Source organism: Antennarius striatus, chromosome 2 (assembly GCF_040054535.1).
Source record: "Antennarius striatus isolate MH-2024 chromosome 2, ASM4005453v1, whole genome shotgun sequence".
Classification (NCBI taxonomy): Eukaryota; Metazoa; Chordata; class Actinopteri; order Lophiiformes; family Antennariidae; genus Antennarius; species Antennarius striatus.
In genome coordinates this window covers 23,284,057-23,305,749 of record NC_090777.1, presented here as the reverse complement: position 1 = coordinate 23,305,749, position 21,693 = coordinate 23,284,057, and the positions used below count along the sequence as shown (strand labels likewise).

At 44.1% G+C, this 21,693-nt stretch overlaps 1 protein-coding gene across 1 annotated transcript; it reads right to left on the bottom strand.

The window, feature by feature from the left end:
• Nucleotides 1-525: 525 nt before the first annotated feature.
• Nucleotides 526-20,901, bottom strand: LOC137606954 (inactive dipeptidyl peptidase 10). Its single transcript, XM_068332316.1, has 25 exons — nucleotides 20,770-20,901; nucleotides 15,507-15,621; nucleotides 14,701-14,796; nucleotides 14,413-14,507; nucleotides 13,497-13,568; nucleotides 9,632-9,684; nucleotides 8,967-9,048; nucleotides 8,392-8,512; nucleotides 8,153-8,307; nucleotides 7,280-7,377; nucleotides 7,028-7,151; nucleotides 6,892-6,933; nucleotides 6,721-6,825; nucleotides 6,031-6,122; nucleotides 5,239-5,286; nucleotides 4,607-4,725; nucleotides 4,471-4,518; nucleotides 4,166-4,264; nucleotides 3,907-3,973; nucleotides 3,615-3,809; nucleotides 3,456-3,510; nucleotides 3,271-3,370; nucleotides 3,136-3,194; nucleotides 1,667-1,739; nucleotides 526-1,576 (listed from the first exon to the last, which is right to left on the bottom strand). The coding sequence occupies exons 1-25, from the start codon at nucleotides 20,806-20,808 to the stop codon at nucleotides 1,359-1,361; spliced, it is 2,370 nt and encodes a 789-aa protein (XP_068188417.1). The 5' UTR covers nucleotides 20,809-20,901; the 3' UTR covers nucleotides 526-1,358.
• Between the last annotated feature and the right edge of the window lie 792 nt (nucleotides 20,902-21,693).

Genomic DNA, 21,693 nt, shown 5'->3' with positions numbered 1-21,693 from the left:
GAAAAGACATTTTAGAGAAGTGATAGTTCTGTTAGCTGACTACATAAAATCCCTTCATTATTTGACTATCTATCCATCCATCCATCCATCCATTTTATCCCAAACAATATGTACTTACATGCACACACGCACGCACGCGCACACACACACGCGCACACACACACACACACACACACACACACACACACACACACACACACACACACGTGTGTGTGTATATATTTTCATTGGTATCCCTTTAGTTGATTTTTTTTTTAAGATCATACCCTTGATGGGTATATTTTGGGTATGTTGGGTGGTTTATTTTGGCTGGAAATGAGAAATTAAAACTTTAACGTCAAGGGTTGTTGGAAAAAAGGAATATTATATTAACTAATAAACCAGACGCATTCATTTTGTTTCATTATTTGATGGTCAAGCTCGCGTCCAATACATTTAGGAACTACTGTATAATATAATGGCAAACAATTTTTCAAAAGGAAGTTTAATGATTTAAATGCCAAGATGTCTCCAAACAGAGACATACCATTCTTCCAGACACATTACATAGACCCACATTGTTGCAATCATTCTCAAATCCGAGCTTTTGATGAAAATAGAGTCATTTACATACTCATTCTTAATCACACAATGCAAAATTACACTAATAATACCAGTGGATAAAGTCCACAAAATGTATTTGGCATATTTAGAAGGATACATATGCTCAGTTAAAACTACAGTTTGTGAGCCGGGAACACACTGTACAAAAGACGAAATAAGTGACTTGAAAATGACAACTTAAAAATGGAGTCTGATCAGTTTACATGTCTGAATTTAGCTTTCAAATTGCTTGTATCTGCCCGCCTGGAGTTAGCAGTCCTTTGATTAGCAATCCTTTACTTTGATTTTCTTTCAGCAGACCTTATTACAGTTATTGAATTCATAACTTTTCTTTTCACAGGATCAATTAAGATTTTAATGTCCTATAATGTGTGCCCAGCTTTTGGCAGATTTTGAACTTTCAACCCAGGTGGGTGAAATGTAGACCTGCAAAACACAGAGGGTACAACGTAAAGTAATCCACATCATGCAGCCATTACGACATGCATGTTTTAAAATCTTTGTAAACTCTTGGCAGAATCCGTGGACCTCTGGTCCACATCACCTGCAGACAAACAGGGCCTCAAACATACATTTTAACAGCAGAAATAATTGTGTGCAACATGGCATACCATACATCAATTTTTCCAGACGATGTTGGAGGTGATCTAATATGCTTGGTCCCCACTCCTGTACTCTTGTGTCTAGTAGTCTGACCAAAAGTAAGATGTAAAATCCATAAGAGCCCTTCAAAAAGAAGGGAAGGGGCTGTGGGCTCAGTCATCTTCTTCTTCATCATCTTCTACGGGATCTAGGAGGATGCTGTGCTTCAAGCAGGTTTGGAGATAATTTACCACAGTCCGCTGGAAGTGCTGGACGCTACGCAGATCTCTCAGGGTGTGGCCCTCGTCCGGGTACAGCTGCAGGGAATAGTTGGCTTCCACTTTCACCAGTCGGCTCAAGAGTTCAGCACTGTGTTGGAAGTGTACCCTCGCTTTGGACAAACACATTTACATACATTAAAATCATGAAACAAGAAACGTGGGAATTAACTCTTAAAACTTTAAATGGAACAAAATCTCACCATCTGCAGTTCCATGCAGGATAAGGAAGTTCTCGTCTTTTAGTTTGTTAACTTCCTCCAGCAGAGAGGCGGTCTGAAAATATACACATCATCTGAGCATGGCGTCTTCCCAGCTGACATCCCCACAATAAATTAAGTTTTTATTAGATTTACCGGTAGATTAGAATTTGATGGAATAACTATCTCTGTAAACTTCGAAATTGGTTTACAAAATATTTTAGTAGCAGAACAAAAGAACCTCTGTTCGGTTTCAGGATGGCTCCGTTCCATGAACGCTTTCATTTACTATTTATATGAACGATTCGTACACAGATGACATGATTTTATTTCGGACAGTGCCCTCTGTTTCGTAGCTGGTTCAAAGGGATGAGTTTGATGAAGCTCTTACAATCAGAACTCTTGTTTATTTCATAGTGTAGAATATATAGAACACAAACCATCCATTATGAACCACAATGATGTGTTGTACACGTACCTCCTGGCTCTAGATGCAAGCCATGGCTTTAGAAGTCAGCTATATTTACTATGTAAACTACAGTATATATAAAACATACAAATCAACATCAAGTGGAATCAAGAGATGTGTTTGAATTTCCTTAATTAAATATGGAGAGATGTTCTATTTGAACTGTTGCAGCCTTACTTGTTTCTTGCTTTTGTTTGTTGCTTTTTATGTTTGTGTAGTGAATTTCCACAGGGCGAGTAGAGGTAAGATCTTATGCCCGAGCCCGAGTTCGGGCCCGACCCGACCCGAAATTAGGGTCGGGTCGGGCTCAAAAAGTCAATAATTACTTTCGGGTCGGGCTTCAATACCCTTGGGCTTGGGTCGAGTCGGGCTGGATTTTTTTTTACTCGGGCTCGGGCTTAAGATCTTAAGATCCAAGCCCGACCTGGCCTGAACTTTTTAAATAAATTTAGATTTATATATTATGTATCTCAAACGATCTATGGGTATTATACTAAGGAATACCCTTATAAAATACATAATTTAGGTAAAACATAGCAGGCACTGTATGAGAAACATCCATCTACAATACCTGCTCAGTTCCCTTTGCGCGTCAGCTGTATTTTCTCCTGCCACTTTACCTTTCCGATCGTATACGCACTGTAAGTAGAGGTAAGATCTTAAGCCTGAATCCAAGGCTGAAATTCGGGCCGGGTCGGGCTCAAAATGTCAATAATTACGTTCGGGTCGGGTTGGGCTTTAATACCCTCGGGCTTGGGCTGGGTTGGGCGTTATTACCGTCGGGCTCGGTTCTGGTTGGCCTTTAACCTGTATGAGCAGATTAACCTCTTCAGACTCAGACATCCAAATATGCATCCAGTTACTCTGAAGCCGAACAAGACTGTTGGGTGTGAGCAGGTTAATACCCTCGGTTCGTGTCGGGCTGGATTTTTTAGGCCCGATATTACCTCTCATGACAAGTCAGTTTCATACAAACAAACCCACAGCACGTCAGTAGCCTCACCGAGTAAGCGTGCTCCTCCTTAGCTGGCAGGCCTAAATACCTCTCAGAGAATGCAGCACCTGAAAAAAGTGGAGCAACTTTTAATCTAATATATGGACCACAACTTGAATAATTCATGAAGTGATGTCCACTCACTGTAAAGCCTGAAATCGGTTATCGGTGCGACGGCGGCCGTGCATTGAAAGAGCTTGTCAGTAGTAGCTAACATCTTAAGTGTTAAATAACCACCAAATGCCTGCAAGGACAAAATGATGGTGCTTGAACAAATAGGGACAGGTTTTACTGGCTTCTAAAATAGAGCTAACTTCTGTTAGTGTCACCTTTCCATACAGGACCATCCGGCGATCATCAATGTATGGTAGCTGCATCAACAACCTGTGGATGTATAAAATTCTGTTCAGCATCCAACTCTCATTTTCATCTTATCGCCTCATATTAATCTTACGGATCATATATATATGTTGCATAACTATACTGACTCTACAACTCCGAGATAATCTTTGACTCTAAGTGAGCCGAGCTTGCGTGGATCCACTGGGGTTGCCTTCTGTCCACGACCGACCCCAATCCTGCCATCCACCCAGGCCAAGGCCACATTGTGCGTGCCAGAGAGGACCTGAGGCCAGTTGAGGGAAAATTCCTCAGTGACTGACTGACTGCCTGGAACACCATCCCTGATCAACAGGACAAACAGGATCAGCCCCACTAAAACAGTCGTTTAGAAGAAATTTGACGTAAAATGACTGTAAGACTGGTTTCGGTGACTCTTACACAATGATGAGAAGAGGGTGCAGGTTGGCCTCGTAACCCTGAGGTAGAGATAACTTTAGATGTAGATCTGAAGAACAATGATAGGACAGGTAGGATTATTAGTGCATTCAGAGCATGAAAGACGTCTAAAAAATGATCCGTAAACATAAACATCCACTATCAAAGAAAACCTGTTTCTGGCCTTGTGGAGTAAGCATGACTCGCAAGAGTAACTAAATGATTAAATATCATTAAATCTGATGAACATGTCTTTGTGTACCATGGGGATCTGCAGGGAGGGTCCTGAAAAGAGTCTCGGGAAGCCTCTTGTCCTTCAGAGCTCTAACCAGAGGGCTGTTATCCTCCAAGGTGACGTATTCTACAGAAGATAAAACATCCATACAGACACATCAGTGTCAGGCTGTGGGCTAAACCTGGAGGCTGTAACTGAGAGTCACAGATAGAGGGCAACGTTCACAAGGAGTAAATTCAGAAAATTTCTGATCCTCGGGATAGGACGCCCTCTGTAGGCTATCGGGAGGAACTGCAGGTAGCCTGTATGTGCATTAGGAGGTTAACACTCACTGGAGGGCTGCGTCGTGCTGTGAACTGTGACTTTAGGGATTCCTGGACCTAGGGAGGATTGCCAACAGAGCATTATAAATCCAAGAGCCTGAGTAAAGTGAAACTTTAATATTCCTGGTCAGACAGTCTGTCTTACCCAGGCAGTAGAGGGTGAAATGGGTTTGGTTGGGGCTGAATTCAGCTTTAAAGAAACGACACCCATCTATGAGGTCACAGGAGATACACCGCCGTTGAAACACTCCATCCAGGTCCACACTTGGAAATGGGAAAGGAGGGTTAAAGACCCAATTCAACAACAATCTAAAAAAAAACTTCCATCTGCTCCAGGAAAAGATCCATTGATTTCTAACACATTAAAGTAAAGTGTAAACTAAACCACAGGCCGAACTTTCAAAAACAAGCAGGGTTCAATAAGGCGAGACATAAAATTTGTTCTACAGATTGGTCTGTTCGGCAGTGTTGAGTCTCTAAATGTCCCTCCACACTCCACTGCTTACAAACTTCACACATGATTAATCACACACCCCATTTAAACAGGCCATTATCCTCCCCCATAATATTGGACTATCACCTGAAGCACAAAGGAAGGAAGACAATAAAAACACATGAACGCGAGGAGATTGGTGAGGAAGCAGACAGGAGTGTTCATCACACAACCGTCCACAAGTGTCTGTCTGTCTCTCTGTCCGTCTACCTACCTATCTATCCATCCATCACCTATCCATCTATCTATCTGGTGTCACAGGTAACAGAGGTTATTATGCTCACCTGTACAGGTGTCTGCTCTCTCTGGATTCTTCGGTACTCAGGAAGTAGCTGATGACGACATAAAATTCATGAGAGACGCAACATCAGCTCCTCTCCGGCTGCCATCACATGACACGGAGGGCATCAATTATTTAAAAGGGGAATCAAAACATATGTATTTACATCATCCAGCACCTGAATGAAATCAGCAACGCGTTCCTTTTGTAAACTGTTGGTGATTTAATAGACCGGAGGTGGAAAGGCGCCGTTCATTAAATCATGTTTCCCATCTGTATGTTAATGTAAAAAGACTATTGTAAGATAAAGTAACCTGTTTGGGAAAAACACCCGACTAGATCTAGGATTGACTTTCCTGGTTCTTACACCTCAGTCGATCGCTTCTCCAGTCTCTGCCTCCGGCTGGATAAAGACGGATTAAAGCCGTGATTTATTCTGCTGGAGTGTAAATAATCCCCTGTCCTATTCTTCTGCTGCCATGAGTGTCGTCAGGGTCAGAGTCTTTTCCTCTGGCCTTTGAGCTGAGGTCATTACGACATCATGAGGCGATGGGGGGGAGAACGTTTGCCGTTCACCTACGGTCTGAATTAAGTCGCTGTCCAGCAGCTGACACTTCTGGAACTCGCTCTCGGCTCACAGCCAGAAATGATCGTTTTAATGATGGCTGCAATTGTCCTCCTCACCCCACCCCACCCATCCCCTCTTGTCACTTAAGCATTAATAGTGAGGAGCTGCTGTGTTAAAAGCACTGAAGGGTAATTCATCCTGGCTCCATACAATGTGGCCGTCACGTACATTTTCCCAGCTGTCTCATCCAGGGCGCAGAGCAGGGTGACGTCCCAGCTCCCCGATGTCAAGAAGCGAGGGGGGACGGAGGGGATGGCGGGCTGCGTTAGACAGAGAAGAAGAGATGAAGAGCGAAGCAGAGGGAGGCAGATGTAAAATAAAAATAGTCAGCGATACAGCCAGAGAAGCGAAAATACAACCTGGTTCGTAAACTTATGCCAAATGAAAGCCCTGATGTCTGACGAGAACTAATTGTTTTATCATTGTTGTGTATCGTCGAAGTTGATGAGATGGAAAGACACGGGAATAATATGCTGTAAAAACAAACGCCTTCACACACTTCATTCTTCTATAAAGAAGAAAAAGCTGCCATTTCCCATTGTAAAGATTAGATGTCCAAAAAGCATCATTAAACATTTTCTAATCACTTCACTGACCTTTAATTTTAACACTGACATGAATATAAATGAATCCCTTTAATAATGTAAAAGACAAACCATCATTCCAGCTAATGAGCACAATGACTGCTTAGATAAAAGTGTTCTTTAGGTAATTAAGAAGAAAACAAATGCAAACAAATTACTCCAGTAAAAAACAGAAAGGGAATAGGTTGCGGCGCCGTTTTACGTGACCCGTGATGAAGTGTTAATGTTTTCTGAACTTGGGGGAACTCCACAAGGGGAACGGAAGTTCACAGACCTGAGCCGAGAGGCCGGCGATGTGGTGAAACTCTCCCCGGGCGCCCTGTTTTGCCGGCAGGATGGTATAAAACACGGAGCTGTCGGAGGAAAACAACGGAACTTCCTGTTGGAGGAAAGTTCAGGTTAAAAACAGAAGATCTCCCGGCGTGAACAGACGAGCCATACGTACCTGTCGCTGGTTGGACATTATGTCCATGGTCATTTTTTGTTTCTGTTGGGGTAGAATCAATTAATGGATGTTCATTAGTCCAATGCACTGACATCAACATCATGACAGATGTCCAAAACAACCGATGACCACACACCTCTGAGCACGCCCCCGTGGTGGCCTCACACACGCAGAGCACCGATTGGTTCTGGGCACGATTCAGCCAACGGACCGCGAGGCGGGTGCTGCTGATCCAGGTCACCATGGAGATGTAGCTCTCTCTGAATGGGGCGACAGAAAACCACAGTGAGGACGGGAAAAGAACGGGAACAAACGTGATCCCACGCAAACACATGCTAATGCTAACAAGTGAATTCATCTGCCGGTAAATTCATACAGGTGGTATTACCTGGTCCTCAGGGAGTCAGGAGGCATCATCTCCAAAGTGTGAGCTGGACCGTACAGGTTCACCACAAACAGACTGACAGATGGGATGCTGGAGCCCGCCTGTGAGCACAAAAACAAAAATAAAAGCAAATAAATTCAAAGAATTAAATTTTTGGCAAATCCTTTGCCATGCCAGCAGCAGAGGGAAACTCGGTCTGCTACTTTGATCCAGACATAAATTTGGTCGAGATATTTTCCCCATTACTTTGGCGCTCGACTGACTTTACAGCGAGCTCCGCCAGCTGGTCACAGCTCCTGCAATCTCAGCGTCTGCCAGATGGTTTGATTGTGACACAAGATCGTGTTGCTCTCTCCTCTCTGCACCGGGTACCACTCTGTGTTAGGCTGGAGTTGAAGAGCATTCTGATTACTTCCGAGGCCTTTCGTGGCCTCTCTTCCAGCTATGTTTCCAACCCTACCACAGCGCATGCATCAGCAAGCACAGAGGCCCTCGGGAAGACGTTTTTTAATGCCTCCAATGGAGCAGCTGAAGACTAAAGGAGACAGTTCATAGTCACAACCCTCAGGCTCCAGAGAGACCCGCCTTAAGACAAAAGGCCAGTGGTATTTTTTAAAAATCCATCCTTACAACACACTTTTATCTGACAGTGTTTGCTATATTTACTTGAATTTGATTTTCCTCTTCAAGGCTTTTATTTATCTCTATGGAATTTGTGTCTACCTTTGCAGACACGGCGTTGCTTCCTTTAATTTGCTGCTCTTGTGAAGCAATTCGTAAAATTCATTCCAAAAAAGATATAATTTAAGGTACAATGGCAAAATTAACCACAATTCCTTTTGCATCAGCTACACTCTAGTCTGAGGACATTTTTACCTTGGGGTAGGGGAAGATCACATTTGACGGGTAGAGACCGCCTAAGAATTGAGGTATTTCCATCACAGGTGTGGCAGAGTTGTTGATGGTGAGGTATGCCAGCCGCGCCCCATCCATCGACCACCAGTGGGCGACGTACGTCAGCAGCACTTCCTCTGTTTAAGAGACCCGCTTCAGTTCTATCCTGTTTCCCCACTCACACAGATTTTTTTTTTCCGTGAAGCTGGACGACCTCCTACCTTCGTACGTCCAATCGGAGAGCCCGTTCACCACGTTCCTCTCCTGGTCGGTGGTGGTGAGCCTAAGAGGTCTGCTGGTCGCGCTTGGCTTGTAGTAGATATCTCCATCGAACACGAAGGCCTAGCATGAGCGGCAGAGACGAACGACGCAAATCCATTAAACAAAGACAAGCGCTGGCGCATGCTTCGTCTTCGGGTGCATGAATTGAGTGTCATCCGATAATGAATGAATCATCAGCTAGAGTGTTCAGATAAGTGAGAGCCAATACATCTTTACTGGCTGGTTAATATGCTGAGGATGAGCACCAGCATAACGGCAAAAGACACTTACATCAGACAGAGAAAGATGAATTTCTCATGAGAGTAAAACAACTTCATTATAGCAGCAGTCACTGTAAAAACCTCCAGGTTGGAATTGATCTGGTAGCGACAGTGAAGTGATAGCACCGATTTTATCATCGTCAAATGGAGGCACCGTTCGTGGGAAGCTGTAGCGTCGCCTGATTTCTCATCACGTTCACGAGAACAGTTAATGCAGAGAAACCACACAGAGAAAGAGGAAGCGCCTGGCTCACCAGCTGGTTCCCCTGCGGTCCCCAGGAAGCGTACTGTAGGACTTCCTTCTCCCCTTCTGGAGGCCTGAGCTCCAGCAGATCCCTGGAAAACACACAAAAAGCTCCAACATGAGGGCCCCCTGCCCGTTTAGTGAAGTTCTGTAAAAAGCCCTCTGAGGTTCATCCATGCTCTGGTCTTGAGGTTAGCTTGAGTGAGATAATGTGCTGCGAGGACAAAAGAGCAAGATGCAGAGAAAGGAAACAAAACAGAGAACGGGGTCGGGTCATGCAAGAGTGAAACAACTCTGTCACGTTTCTAGTCCCGTTTCAGTTCGTCCTCAGACAAGGGCCGACATTTCCCTTCCAGGCGACGATCAAGACTGCGGTGTCCTCCTGAAATCCTTGTCAAAACTGTTCCTTGAAGCATCTGGAGCTACAGCAGGTTTTTCCCAATGACATAATGCTGATTATGAATCTCAGGCAGTGAAATCTGAAAGACAAGTCTTATGCTTGGAATATGGAACCTGGAAAGAACACGGACGAATGAAAGCATGTCTGACAGGAACATCAGATTCTGATTGATGGGACACACTCTGGGGGGAGGTTTTTCACGTCGCGGGTCTGCTTGCATTGGTAACACTCATGCCCAGTGCGGCCCATGCATTAGCATTCATGATTGCACCTACCCATTAGCCACATCGTAGATAGCATAGGAGGCTGTGAAGGACTGAGAGAACACCTGAAAGAGGTAGAGGATATCATGCACACAGGTGCGCTGCACTTATATGACAACACACATATTTCAGTACTGACACATGCTTGTTATACTTATATAAAGGACGGATAAATGCAAATGAAAGCAAGGTGAAGGAGGAAACTGCTGAGGACCGACCTGGCATTTACACAATAATCAACAAAAAGCTGCACTTGTACTCTTTAATTTCTTCTGAAATCTTTGCAAAGAGCAGCATTAAGTGGATTATTGCTTGTATAAAAGGGCAGCAAGGCCATTACGCTGCAGAATTAGAAATGAGAAGCTCAATGAAGCCTGAATTATTCTATTAACCGAACGACACAAGGTAGTGTAAACCTCTATGAAACCAGCTCTGTGTTCTGTTGTGTCACTGCATCGAAAATCGACAGTTCCGTGATAAAGTGACACTCTTATGTCCTCCAACATGACACCCCAACTGTAGAAGTTGGAATCGTCCTGGTGTGCTTATTAACAACATAATACTATTAGCTATCTTAGCAGCCAAAAATAACAAAAAAACAAAAACGATAACCACCTCCTTTGAGTTAAGAATAGTTAAATAATTGAAAACAATTTGATGTGATTCTTTAACCTTACTGTAAGTATCTGTACTTGTGGTCTTTCCTAATGGACAGTGCTTCAATAGTCGATTTTCTGGAGTCAGCAGCAGCTTAATGCTATACATTTAATTTAAGAGTCATTAAGACGCCATTTCTTCCACGTTACATAATTACTAGAATCAATGTCTGAAGAATTTAAAATCACGGGCACCGACTAAAAAGAGACTGAACACGAAAGGAGAGCGCAGAATCTAGGACAGACACCCCAGTTAAACAGCATCATTGGAGCTAATATCCTGGGATCGACTGCGGCTGCTGTTGCGGTGCTGACGCAAGCACCGGCAGCTCAATGATTAATTAAATTAACATGTTGAAGAAGACTAAAGGGATCAGAATCGATGATCGAACGGCCACATGTACTTCTCAACTGCAATCAATCGCATTACCTGCAAAATTTTAGGTCATGCATTGATTCGTACTGTTCCTTTCCTCAAGGAATGGGATGGAAAGAGGCTATTTGGCCTCTGAACTCTCAAAAGCCAGTGTATCTTGGAAAAAGCAGAGAAATTACATGTCAGGTCTTCTAACTCAGCAGGGAAATTGGATTTCCCTTCTGTGATGTTCGACCGTTGTTGGGAAAAAAAGTCAGAGATGTCGGAGTAGAGCTGCAGGGATAAAAGAGGGGGAATAACAGGCTATCTAAATGAAACTAAAATCTGATTGCGGCAAAGGGGTGTGTGGGACTAGAGCGGTAATATAACGGCAAGAAGAGGAAGAGGAAGAGGAAGGAATGAACTGGTCAAGCAAGGAAAGGAAAAGTGTAGGAGGGCATTAGACAGGAAGGAAAGGATGCAGAGAGAGTTGGCCAGAGCTGACAGGTCGAGTCAGGACCAGTCTGGATGAGGAGGGAGGCTCATTCTTCAGCGTTGCCCGGGGCAGCATGTTCACTCAGCTGTTTGTGATTTGTCAAGGAAACTACAGATTCTCCCGGTGATTGAAGATCATGGCGCCGGTGGCGTAGGCTGTGTGTTCCCCGTGTGCCTGTGTGATGAACGGGGTGGTGGGGGGGTGAAAGCATCTGTCTGCCTGAGCCTGAATGAATTCTAATGCGGCTGCAAGCGACGCACCATAAATCCTCCAGATCACACTGCTCTCTTCAACCCCCCGTAACTACCCACTGCCCCCCACCCCGAATCCACTTGGGGGTGGGGGGGTACAATGTATAGATTAAACCCTCAGAACATGCCGTGGTGGGATGTGACAAAGGAAACGTATAACAAGCCTTTGCTCGAGCGTGATTATTGGAATGTGATGTAAACCGCGAGATAACACCAGGGAGATAATAGAATCATTCCATCTTAGCATCGTTCCTGCCTCACAAGCATTTCTGAGCAGCCCCTCCAAAATGCACCGCCTCTCATCCCAGCACCCATCAGCATTTGCTGCAGACTGCAGACGGGTTATTTATCCCTAAACTGTACATTTTTCTTTGCCTTGGCTCATCAATCCGAGACACCTCCAACTCCAGACTCTCTTTTCTTTCTCTCTTCCACATCAACTTGTTGTCTCGGCTTTTTGAGGTGAGACCTTTTCCTGCAAGAAATCGGCTTTGTCTTGTACCCATGTGGTCCAAATCCCTAACTCATGCCCTCTTATCAAAATCCATTTATTTTCTACCCAGCGGACACTAACACCGTGCGTCAAAATCCTCCAGAAGCTGACAGGAAACCTGGAGAAGCTTTGCAACTTTCCCCCTACATCCTCCACGGTGCAGCCTCCTCCCTTCAGCATCTCTGTTTGATCACCATCTGGATTGATTTCAACCAGGCAGTGCACACACACACACACACACACACACACACACACCACTGTGTACATCTTTCACGAGTGGCTTTCCCCAGCGTCTTTCTTTCCCTATCATTTCTCTGACGCGCAGATCAGCGCGCCGCTCCCCTTCCAAACAGCGAGGCAAGGCACAGGAGCTCAAACTGCTTCAGTCAGCATCCCACACCCCCACCCCACCCAACCCAACCCCTCCGGAGATAGACGGCAAAAAAAGTGAGCCAGGGTGAGGAAGAGTGGAGGAATGTCCCTCGCTCACAAACTGCCAACCATCCTCACCTATTCATGTTTAAATATACCAACGACTCCAGGTCCCCGATTCCTTAAACTTGGCATGCAGGATGAGAATAGGAAATTCCTGCTGACATCAAAGGAACTGTATGCTAATGAGGTGACACGAATCAACCAGAGCAACCCGCAAAATGAGGAGAGATCTGAGAGAGATGTGAGATGTGGAAACTGATCAGACGCATGTCGACTGCTCAATAATTCAGCCATGCTGGATGTGCTTGAGACGAATGCTGTGTGCAATCACACACACACACACACACACACACACACACACACACACACACACACACACACACACACACACACACACACACACACGCACGCACACACACACACACACACTACACAGACATGATACACACAGATGAAGAAGAAAAGCAGCACTCTAGAGGAAATGTGTGTTAAATGCACTGAAGGCGTTCATTCCCTGCTAATTCCATTTTCTTCCCTGGCGGATTACAAGCTGGAGAATCTCCTCGGCCTTTTGAGGAACGAGTCAGCAATTTATTAACAACGGTGTGGATATTTACAAAGTGAGCCAGCGCAAAGCTTTCTGTTAGAGGAGAGGGAGCGAAAGATCTGTGCGTCCTGGCTGTACTGCAATGCTTATCAGAAATCCACCTGCGATTGTGATTCTCCTCAGCTTCTCATTAAAATTCCTCCTGAGTGATTTCATTACTGCGGTTCCAACTTTACCTTTTCCTCCCCTGGATGTCCCCCCTTGCTACACACTTCCTGCTGATCGCCATGCTTTCCTCACGGCCCCTACACCTTCGCCCGTAAACCAGATTAAATATTCAGCTTCCTGCATGTTACCCCAGTCATTCTGTTAGAGAGCTAAAGACTACTGCTGTTGCAGTATCATCACACAAACACACACACACACACACACACACACCTCCTCGTGTCCGGAAGGTCACAACAGATCAGAGTGTGTGTGTGTCTGTGTGTGTGTGTGTGTGTGTGTGTGTGTGTATGCGCGGCAACAGCTTGTCCTTCATGTTTGTGAATAATTTACTGCCTACGTGTTTTCTGAAGGTAGAAAGCTTGATTGTGTTTTCTAGGAATAAATCAGAGCCAACATGTAATTCACAGAGGGCTTACCGGTCGAATGTTATGCGCCAAGAGGACAAACCTCTTGTCTGCAGACACCTGGAATTTAGTGGCGGTCAGATCCTGCAGAAAAGAAAAGACAGCTCAGATAAATCAGGCCTTTAAAACAGGTTGACTTTGCAGCCCCTTGAATGTTTTCCTGACTCCGACAGCTTGTAAATGTTGCACCTGTTTTAATTTGGTTTATTTCAATAGACTGTAATGTATTATTGGGCCGTGCTTATCCCTTTTAATCCATTTAAAAATGTTCTGGCCTTGATGAGAACAAGTTAACTTCGGTGAGGAAAATAATTAGAAACACAAAAGTAGATTTTAATTTCTGCAGGCTGTCGTGATTCGTCTTTGTTCTGCAGCCAAGGATTCTTTTTGTCAGATGGTGGGAAGGACGCTTCATGGACGACCCCATCGGGTCACGGTTGACTCATGGTGACAGAACTTTTGCTGTTGACCTCTGGGGGTCAGTCTAGCAATGTGTAATGAAATCATTACACTTTCCATTTGGGTTTGTGCCAAACACACCAAACCACACGTTAAAACAAGGATGACTTTTCTGTCAAGTGTAACTAAACAACGCAACCCTGCTTTAAGATGCTCTGTGATGACCCACATAAGTCTCCCTCCAGTGTCGCACAGAGGCGGCGTTCAAACCGATACCCCTGCTCTGACATTCCCTTTGAAGGCGCATGCTGAGGGCTCACAGCGCAGCTCTTAGCTGATGCTGTCGCTATGCCAGATCTTTTTTTTGTTTGTCCCAAATGTGAGATGCAGTATGGCGGGAACTCCCTCTGCAACATCTCAAGACTTCCCCTTCCCCATCGGACGGTAGATGCGTCCCGCTGTCTGTGATTATAAGCCAATCAATGCTGAAATGCATTCCCTGCCCTCTGAAGCCGTGGTAGGGACTCACCAGGGAGCTGTTGTCCAGAAGAGTGGTGGTGAGGTTGTTGTTGAGGCTGAACGACAGGATGTGCCCATCTCTGGTGCAGAGGGCCACTTCATTCTCTAAAAAGATGAAGACAGTTCAGGGAGGAGATGTTTCCTGTCTTGTTAAAGCGAAAACTCGAAGACTCAAATCCACGGAGACGCAGATGGCTGCAGGGTTCACAAACCAGCAGCTGATTTTCACTTAGGATTTAAAAGGTCTCGATAGCTCTGTCAGTCAAGTGCAATTACAAATAAGGCGAGGGATCCTTACCATCCAACCATGTCACACAGGGGTCGTGAACTTTGAACTCTTCTCTCTCCAGATCATCCATAGTGAGATGAGAACGGAGTAAGAGGTGAGACTCGTCTTCAGAGGCAGAGAGAAGGACAGTTAGTTCAGCAAACAGAAAAGCGAGAACACTTCAGCCTGGCCTACATTCATGTTTTGGTCTTGGATTCATTATTTACATTGTAAATGCATGTTTAATGTGTGAAACATTTGCAACATCTGTAAAATACTGGTCTACATTAGGATCAAATGATTGACTTCCTGAATCCTGTTTCCATGTCTGTGGGGGAGCGGATTAAAATGCAGGGTCAAGTATTATTGAATATGCTGTATATCATCTGTAATATTAATAATCTGTAATGAAGTAAAAGAATGATTATCTGATTTTCAAGGAATTAATGTTTCAAGCTAAAACTTCTCTTATGGTTGCCAGGAAACTGCTTCAAACCAAGCGACAGTGACTGAGAGAATTTTTACTGTGAAAGACTTTCAGTATTCTGCAGGAACTGAAGGTTAAAGGTCAGTGCATTTCAAAAAAAGGAGGCAGACGGATATTTTGTTCAGAAAAAAATAAAGAACTCCTTAACGTTTTCTACACATTGTGTTAATTTAAGTGATTTAGAGGAGCTGATAGGATGATTAGTTGTAAACTAAGCTGCTAGCCAGAGCCTCATACCCTGCAGAAACAATAGTGACACCAATCTCCTCTATTAACTCTGCATCAGATAGAAAATAAGCACTAAATGTCACCTCATTCATTTAATCCCTTTGTTATTTACCCTTCTTACCGGGCGTGAGGATGACGACAGAGAGAATAACCAGAGACATAACAGCTAGGATCACCACCATGGCAATTCCTATGCCCTTCCAGTTCCGCGGGGGACCGTCTGTACTCCCCAGGTCCTGATAGGAAAAGAGCACAAACAAACACGGAGCTGAACGTGAGCCCAGCTGAGGAGGACGACATTAGTTCTGCTTCATTTCCATGGTCTCACAGAGATTTCTACTTGACAGGCATATTAGTAGAGTGAGCCTCTGGAGAATAAAACTGTTCTCAAGCATCACAGACACTTTGATGAATTACTCAAATCTTCCACAGACATGAATACAAATGCTGTATTTTGAGAGGTCAGATTTTACTTGTAGCAATAATTTTGCCTTCTCAATCATTTTTTTCTCTGCCTTTGCCTCAATTCGCCGGTTACTCGACCAATGGACTGTGTGGTTCTGCTAAAATAGATGAGGATGGATGCCGTGAAACGTACAATGCCTAAAATGAAAGTATGCCTTCAGAGAACTGCCTCCCACTTCACGGGTTCAGGATATATTCGACAGGGACTGTATAATTATGCAATGAATCACTGAGAAGGTTTCCGTTACCAATCGAGCAAAGCTTTAGATTACGGCTCAGGTTCTCGCGTACTATTGTCGGCCATCAAGGGGGAACTGATGTGATGAGCTTGCATCAGGAGTGGTCACAATTTAACTCAAATGCACGCCATTCCCCTGCTGCGCTCTGCTCCCTTATATGGAGTGGTTTGCACTGCAGGAGCCACTAGTCCAATGGCGCGTGAGAGTTCAATCATAGAGCACCTATAAGAATTCTTCCATCATTAATGCCTGCCGTTCTTTCCGATTTACCCTCACTTGTCCCGATGACTGCCCTCCAGGCTTTGGAGAGGCCAGGTTTGTACAAGGCTCACCGGTCAAAGGATGACCGGTTCTCTGGGCCCCCTGGAACACATCGGCTGTCCTCCAAATCTGGCCGGACAAGGTTTTATACTTCCTCTCCACAAAGTCAAAGTCCTTCCTATATAACTGGAAGCCCCTGGCACATTACAAGTTTAAGTGCTGAAAGCTGACAATGAACTGAGGTCAAAAACGACAGATGAGGGATATTCAGCAGGAGCTGGAGGTTAAAGGTCAGCACACTGAAAGCAGACGCAGAGGGATATTTTGTTAAGATAGAAATACATGAATCTTATATATTTTACCACATTTATTCACCTTTTGTCACAAGGAAGCAGGTATACTTAAATCCTGACATGAACGGAGGACAGGGTGAGCTCTGTGCTGACCGGTTGCCAAGGTCGCATTTTAAATAGAGCCCCTCCAATGTGGTGTCATGAAATGTTTAGATGAAAACCAATACCATTCACATCTGCAGCGATAACTTTAACGTCCTGTTTGAATCCTCCGAGCAGGCTGAGCTGAGTGAATGATGTCCGAGTCTGTGCATCTACTGACATTTCTTACACTCTGATTTATGCCTTTCTCCTCTCCCCTTGGCACACAGTACCTCAAAGAAGAACCATTATCTGAAACCCACATTAGTCTTTGAAGGCTTTGGGACTATAAAGTAAATACTGAGTTACACTGGACCTATGGATCTTCACGTTAGACTGAAAGGTGATAAAATTGAAAAACAGTCCTTCCTTGGTATATCAATCTGGATATAAACCATCTGCAGCAATGGTTGAGTATGATGGCGTCATATCATGCAAGGTGTTACAAAGACTTGAAATGATTGCAGGATTTCACAATAGAAGTGTATATTTTAAATTAAATTCCTACACTTGATTGAATCCATCACACAGCGTTTTCATTCCACCACCCTCCATCTAATTACTGAGCTGAAATGTCCTCATAATGGGATTCGCAACTCCTTTCATTCCCCTGAGCCCAGGCAGAAAACTGTACTTCCAATTAAAGTTGTATCATGGAGACAGACGGGGGAGAACCCCATGTTTGGGTGAACAAGGAAGGGAGGCGGCGGGGTTGTTACACTTGCAAATGAGGTGAATATAGGCTGAGCAGGATCCCCACGGTGAACGGCGGCGATGCTGTCGGTCCCAGTTGCCCGGGGGATGCATTGCAGCACAAACTGCTGGCACAGGTGAACAGATGCAGAGCTGAGCTGAAGGCGTCATTCACCCGCCCTGACGGACACACCGATACACCTCAGAACAGGGTTTCCACTGAGCCCAATCAAAATTGAATCACTTGAACCTCCTTAAGTGGGCCATCTATTATATTCACGCCGTATGATCCCGCAGGAGTTAGAGAGGAAGACTAGATGAGGTGCCAGTCAACAACTGAAGGGCGAGAGAACGCAAAGGGAAAGCTCTTTATGTTTATGGATAACTCTCTCGAAGGAGGCCCCTTGAGAGGATTTTTTTGGCAACCTCTGCAGAACTGCCTCGGAGCAGAGAATGCTCTTGTGTTTGCCAGCAGAGCGAGGGGATTTTCACACAACCCAACCAGAGGATCGATGCTGTGTGCAGTTGCAAGAGGTCCAGAGGGAAACAATTAATAGCAGAGAAACATCCAAATTTTAGACATCCTCTGTTGACCCAGTTTCTTGTAAATTATTACGCCTCTTGTGAAACAGAGACCTAGACTTTTCTTCCATTTCAACTCAAAAATCATGCTTATCAGACTGGAACAGCCTGTTCTCCATACATCCTCCCCCCACAGCCGATTGTATTTTCAGAGCGTCATGCACAAAATCATACAATTCCAACCATACTGATTGAGTTCACACATTTAAAAAAAACAGGTAAGATCAACACAATTACTTATGCTGCACGGCATGCAACATGGCTACGTCGTGCAGAATCCTGGTAGTTGAATGAATTCATAAATTGGCCTCAGGAGATCTTCTTAACTTGGTCCTCTGTGTCTCTGAGGCGTGAAGAATCTGACAGTAAATTACACACAGAAGAATGAAGGACCTGATGCACTCGTGTGGGGATCCTGGTTTTCTAATTTAGGTGCCTCCAAAGCATTTTTGACTTCAGGCAGTGATGTTTACTACGCACATGACATTGGCAGACACATCAATGAAATAACCAACATCATAAAGGGGTGGGGGGGGTGGGGTTCTATTGGCAGACACACACACCCGTCAATATCGCCTATATGACCCTGGCTTTCACACATCTGTGTGACGGCACACGAGGGAAGGCATTAAATAATTGACTAATCCACATTTGTATTATCATGTCAATATTGCTTACTGCTTGATGTAAAATAAAGGTCACAATTAGCAGGCTAGTATGTTGGAATACACTATTACCATCCCGCTGTGGTAATGACACCCCACAGCTCAATACTGATTCATATCAGCTGTCCAGAGGAATTTCTGTGCTCTTTCTCACTGCGCCATAATTTCTCCCTTTGTGTTCCTTATCTTGGAAAAAACAGTAGGTGGCACAGAAGCCATATGGGACTAACAGGGCTGGCTTTTTGCCCTAGAGGATATTGCTAGACAATGCAGCACCAACCTTTGCAAAATAAAAGACGAACTGCTTTAGCCTCTACTGCTGCAAGGCTTCTTTGCTGTCTTACTCTTTCTATGCTCACCATCATGCGAAGAAAAAAAAATAGAAGCACTATGATATAAAAGGCGTTCTGTATGAGGGAGCTCTTCCTCCACATGTCCGGCCACTCACAGAGACCAAGTTCCCGCCTTAGGAAACAAGCAGAATCAGCAAAACACATGTAGGAGAGTTGGCGGCGATGTAGTCGTAATAAAATATGAGGACAGAACATGACAGCTGTCATTTTGATAAATGATTCCCTTTGAGAATGAAGCAACAAACATTTAGGGAAACTAATAAGATAACTAATACATTTTTGTTCCTTAATGCCAGGGATTATCTGAACCAGAACCAGACCACAATATATTTCAAGCATGAATCTGAGATGCTGCTTTCTGATTTGAGTTAGACAGAGTGTTGTCACAGTATTGAACTCTCTCTGAGAGTATATTATATTACGATGCTAACAGAAATCCACAACATCCCCTACAATGCTCACCAACAAAGGAAATCATAACAATCTATTCCACAAGTTTGCCTCATTAGTTGCTTTACTGTGCAAAGCACATTGATTGGAGACTGTGGAAAGAAATGTTGCGACATTTGCAGTTAATGGACTGTTTAACCCCCCCCCCCTCCTTTCAAGAGACAATAATGCTGCAGGACTATCACACAGACGCATTAGCAGGTGTGATCACATACCATGAAGTAACGGCTGGTGTGTCAAACATCACCATGCTTCTATTACGCCAATAAGAGGTAATTAACCAATAATTTAACTGCACCTCCAGTCTCCCAAATGCCGTCTGTATACTAATGATCTCATGATTAAATCTTTTTCCCAAGGGTGACACTTGGCTGAGAGGCGTTAATTAGTTGACTTGGCAAGGGATTAGATTGTTGCACCACACTGTTGAGCAACACCATCATCAGGGAAATGTTACTGGACAATGGCTAATGTAGCATGCAAAAGTTTTATGCAAAGACGGGAACAATTCCTGCCAGTTATGTGTAGATATTAGTCCTATAGATCCCCCCCCGGAGTGGATTAACACATGTAATTGTGGAATGTGTGGATGAACGCACAGATAAAATGTGAAAGAGAAAAAGTCACAAAGGAGCTGGTGTTACAATAGGATGGAAACTCCATGCAAGGGTATTTCAATGAATGCACAATGTCGTGTGTCACAGTGTGAGGGGGCAAACAGATGATGTTGGATCATAGCCTTCTTCATTGACCGAACACCTTCAGCCGATCAATCTGAGCCCCTTTGACACTGCAGGTCCGGACCGGAGGGGACAGCCTACATGGGTCAATATTAGATTGCAGATAATATATGAAAAAAAAAATTTGTGCATGGGACAGAAAGGCAATAAGAGTGAGAGGCACTGGACGTCGTGTTATCACATCAACCCGCACCGCACCGCACCGCACCGCACAGTCACCGCACGGAGGATGAACACTGACGGAAAAGTCTAAATGGGCGAAATGGATCAAACTGGGATCGATGGCAATTGAATTGTAGTCATACATGAGGAACCCCCGCTGCATAACAGGAGGCTCTCCCCAGAACACACACACACACACACACACACACACACACACACACACACACACACACACACACACACACACACACACACACACACACACACACACACACACACACAGACACACACTTATCTGAATCAAACTATACATTAAACTACACAAATGACACACACATACCAGCTCCGTGGTCATGTTTTGTTGAGTTGTGGCAATCATCGTAATCCCCAAACAAACAAACAAACCCGCCGACTGTCGCTTCAAAAATCCGCCGAGCAGTGACGCGGTTTTCCGGAGGACCTTGTTCCGCAAGCTGAGCCTCCCGCAAGTTTGAGATTGTGTTCTCTCTCTCTCTCTCTCTCTCTCTCTCTCTCTCTCTCTCTCTCTCTCTCTCTCTCTCTCTCTCTCTCTCTCTCTCTCTCTCTCTCTCTCTCTCTCTCTCTCTCTCTCTCTCTCTCTCTCTCTCTCTCTCTCTCTCTCTCTCTCTCTCTCTCTCTCTCTCTCTCTCTCTCTCTCTCTCTCTCTCTCTCTCTCTCTCTCTCTCTCTCTCTCTCTCTCTCTCTCTCTCTCTCTCTCATCTAATTTCCAATCTGTTAATATTGATCTGAAAAATAAATCACGACAGATGGTTGGGTGTTACATCGATACATCTGATGACTCCAGTTGTTTAATATGATATATATAATATACTGTAATATACGGTTGTTTATGAGCAATCAAAATGTACAGTATATTTGCTGTTTTGATTGCTAGTATATAGTAACATAATTGCTTAAAAATAATGAATGAATACTACTATAATAATGAATACTATAATCCCCTCCTTCATTTATGTCAGATGGATTAATTGCTAGTTAACTTTAAAAAAATAATTAATAAAGAAAATAATTTGTTCCTTAACATTGGTGAGCAAGATACCTAGCTAATGGTAGATGGTGTTACATTATGAGTAAAAAAGAAATAATAATTAGATAGTAAAAAAAAAAGTTTTAGAAATTCATCTGCAGACCTGGATTCATTAGCATTAGCCTAATTAATGAGCCTAATTAATGAGCTATATTACCCAGTTAAGTAGGTAGTGTTAGCACAAATTCCCTGCAAGTA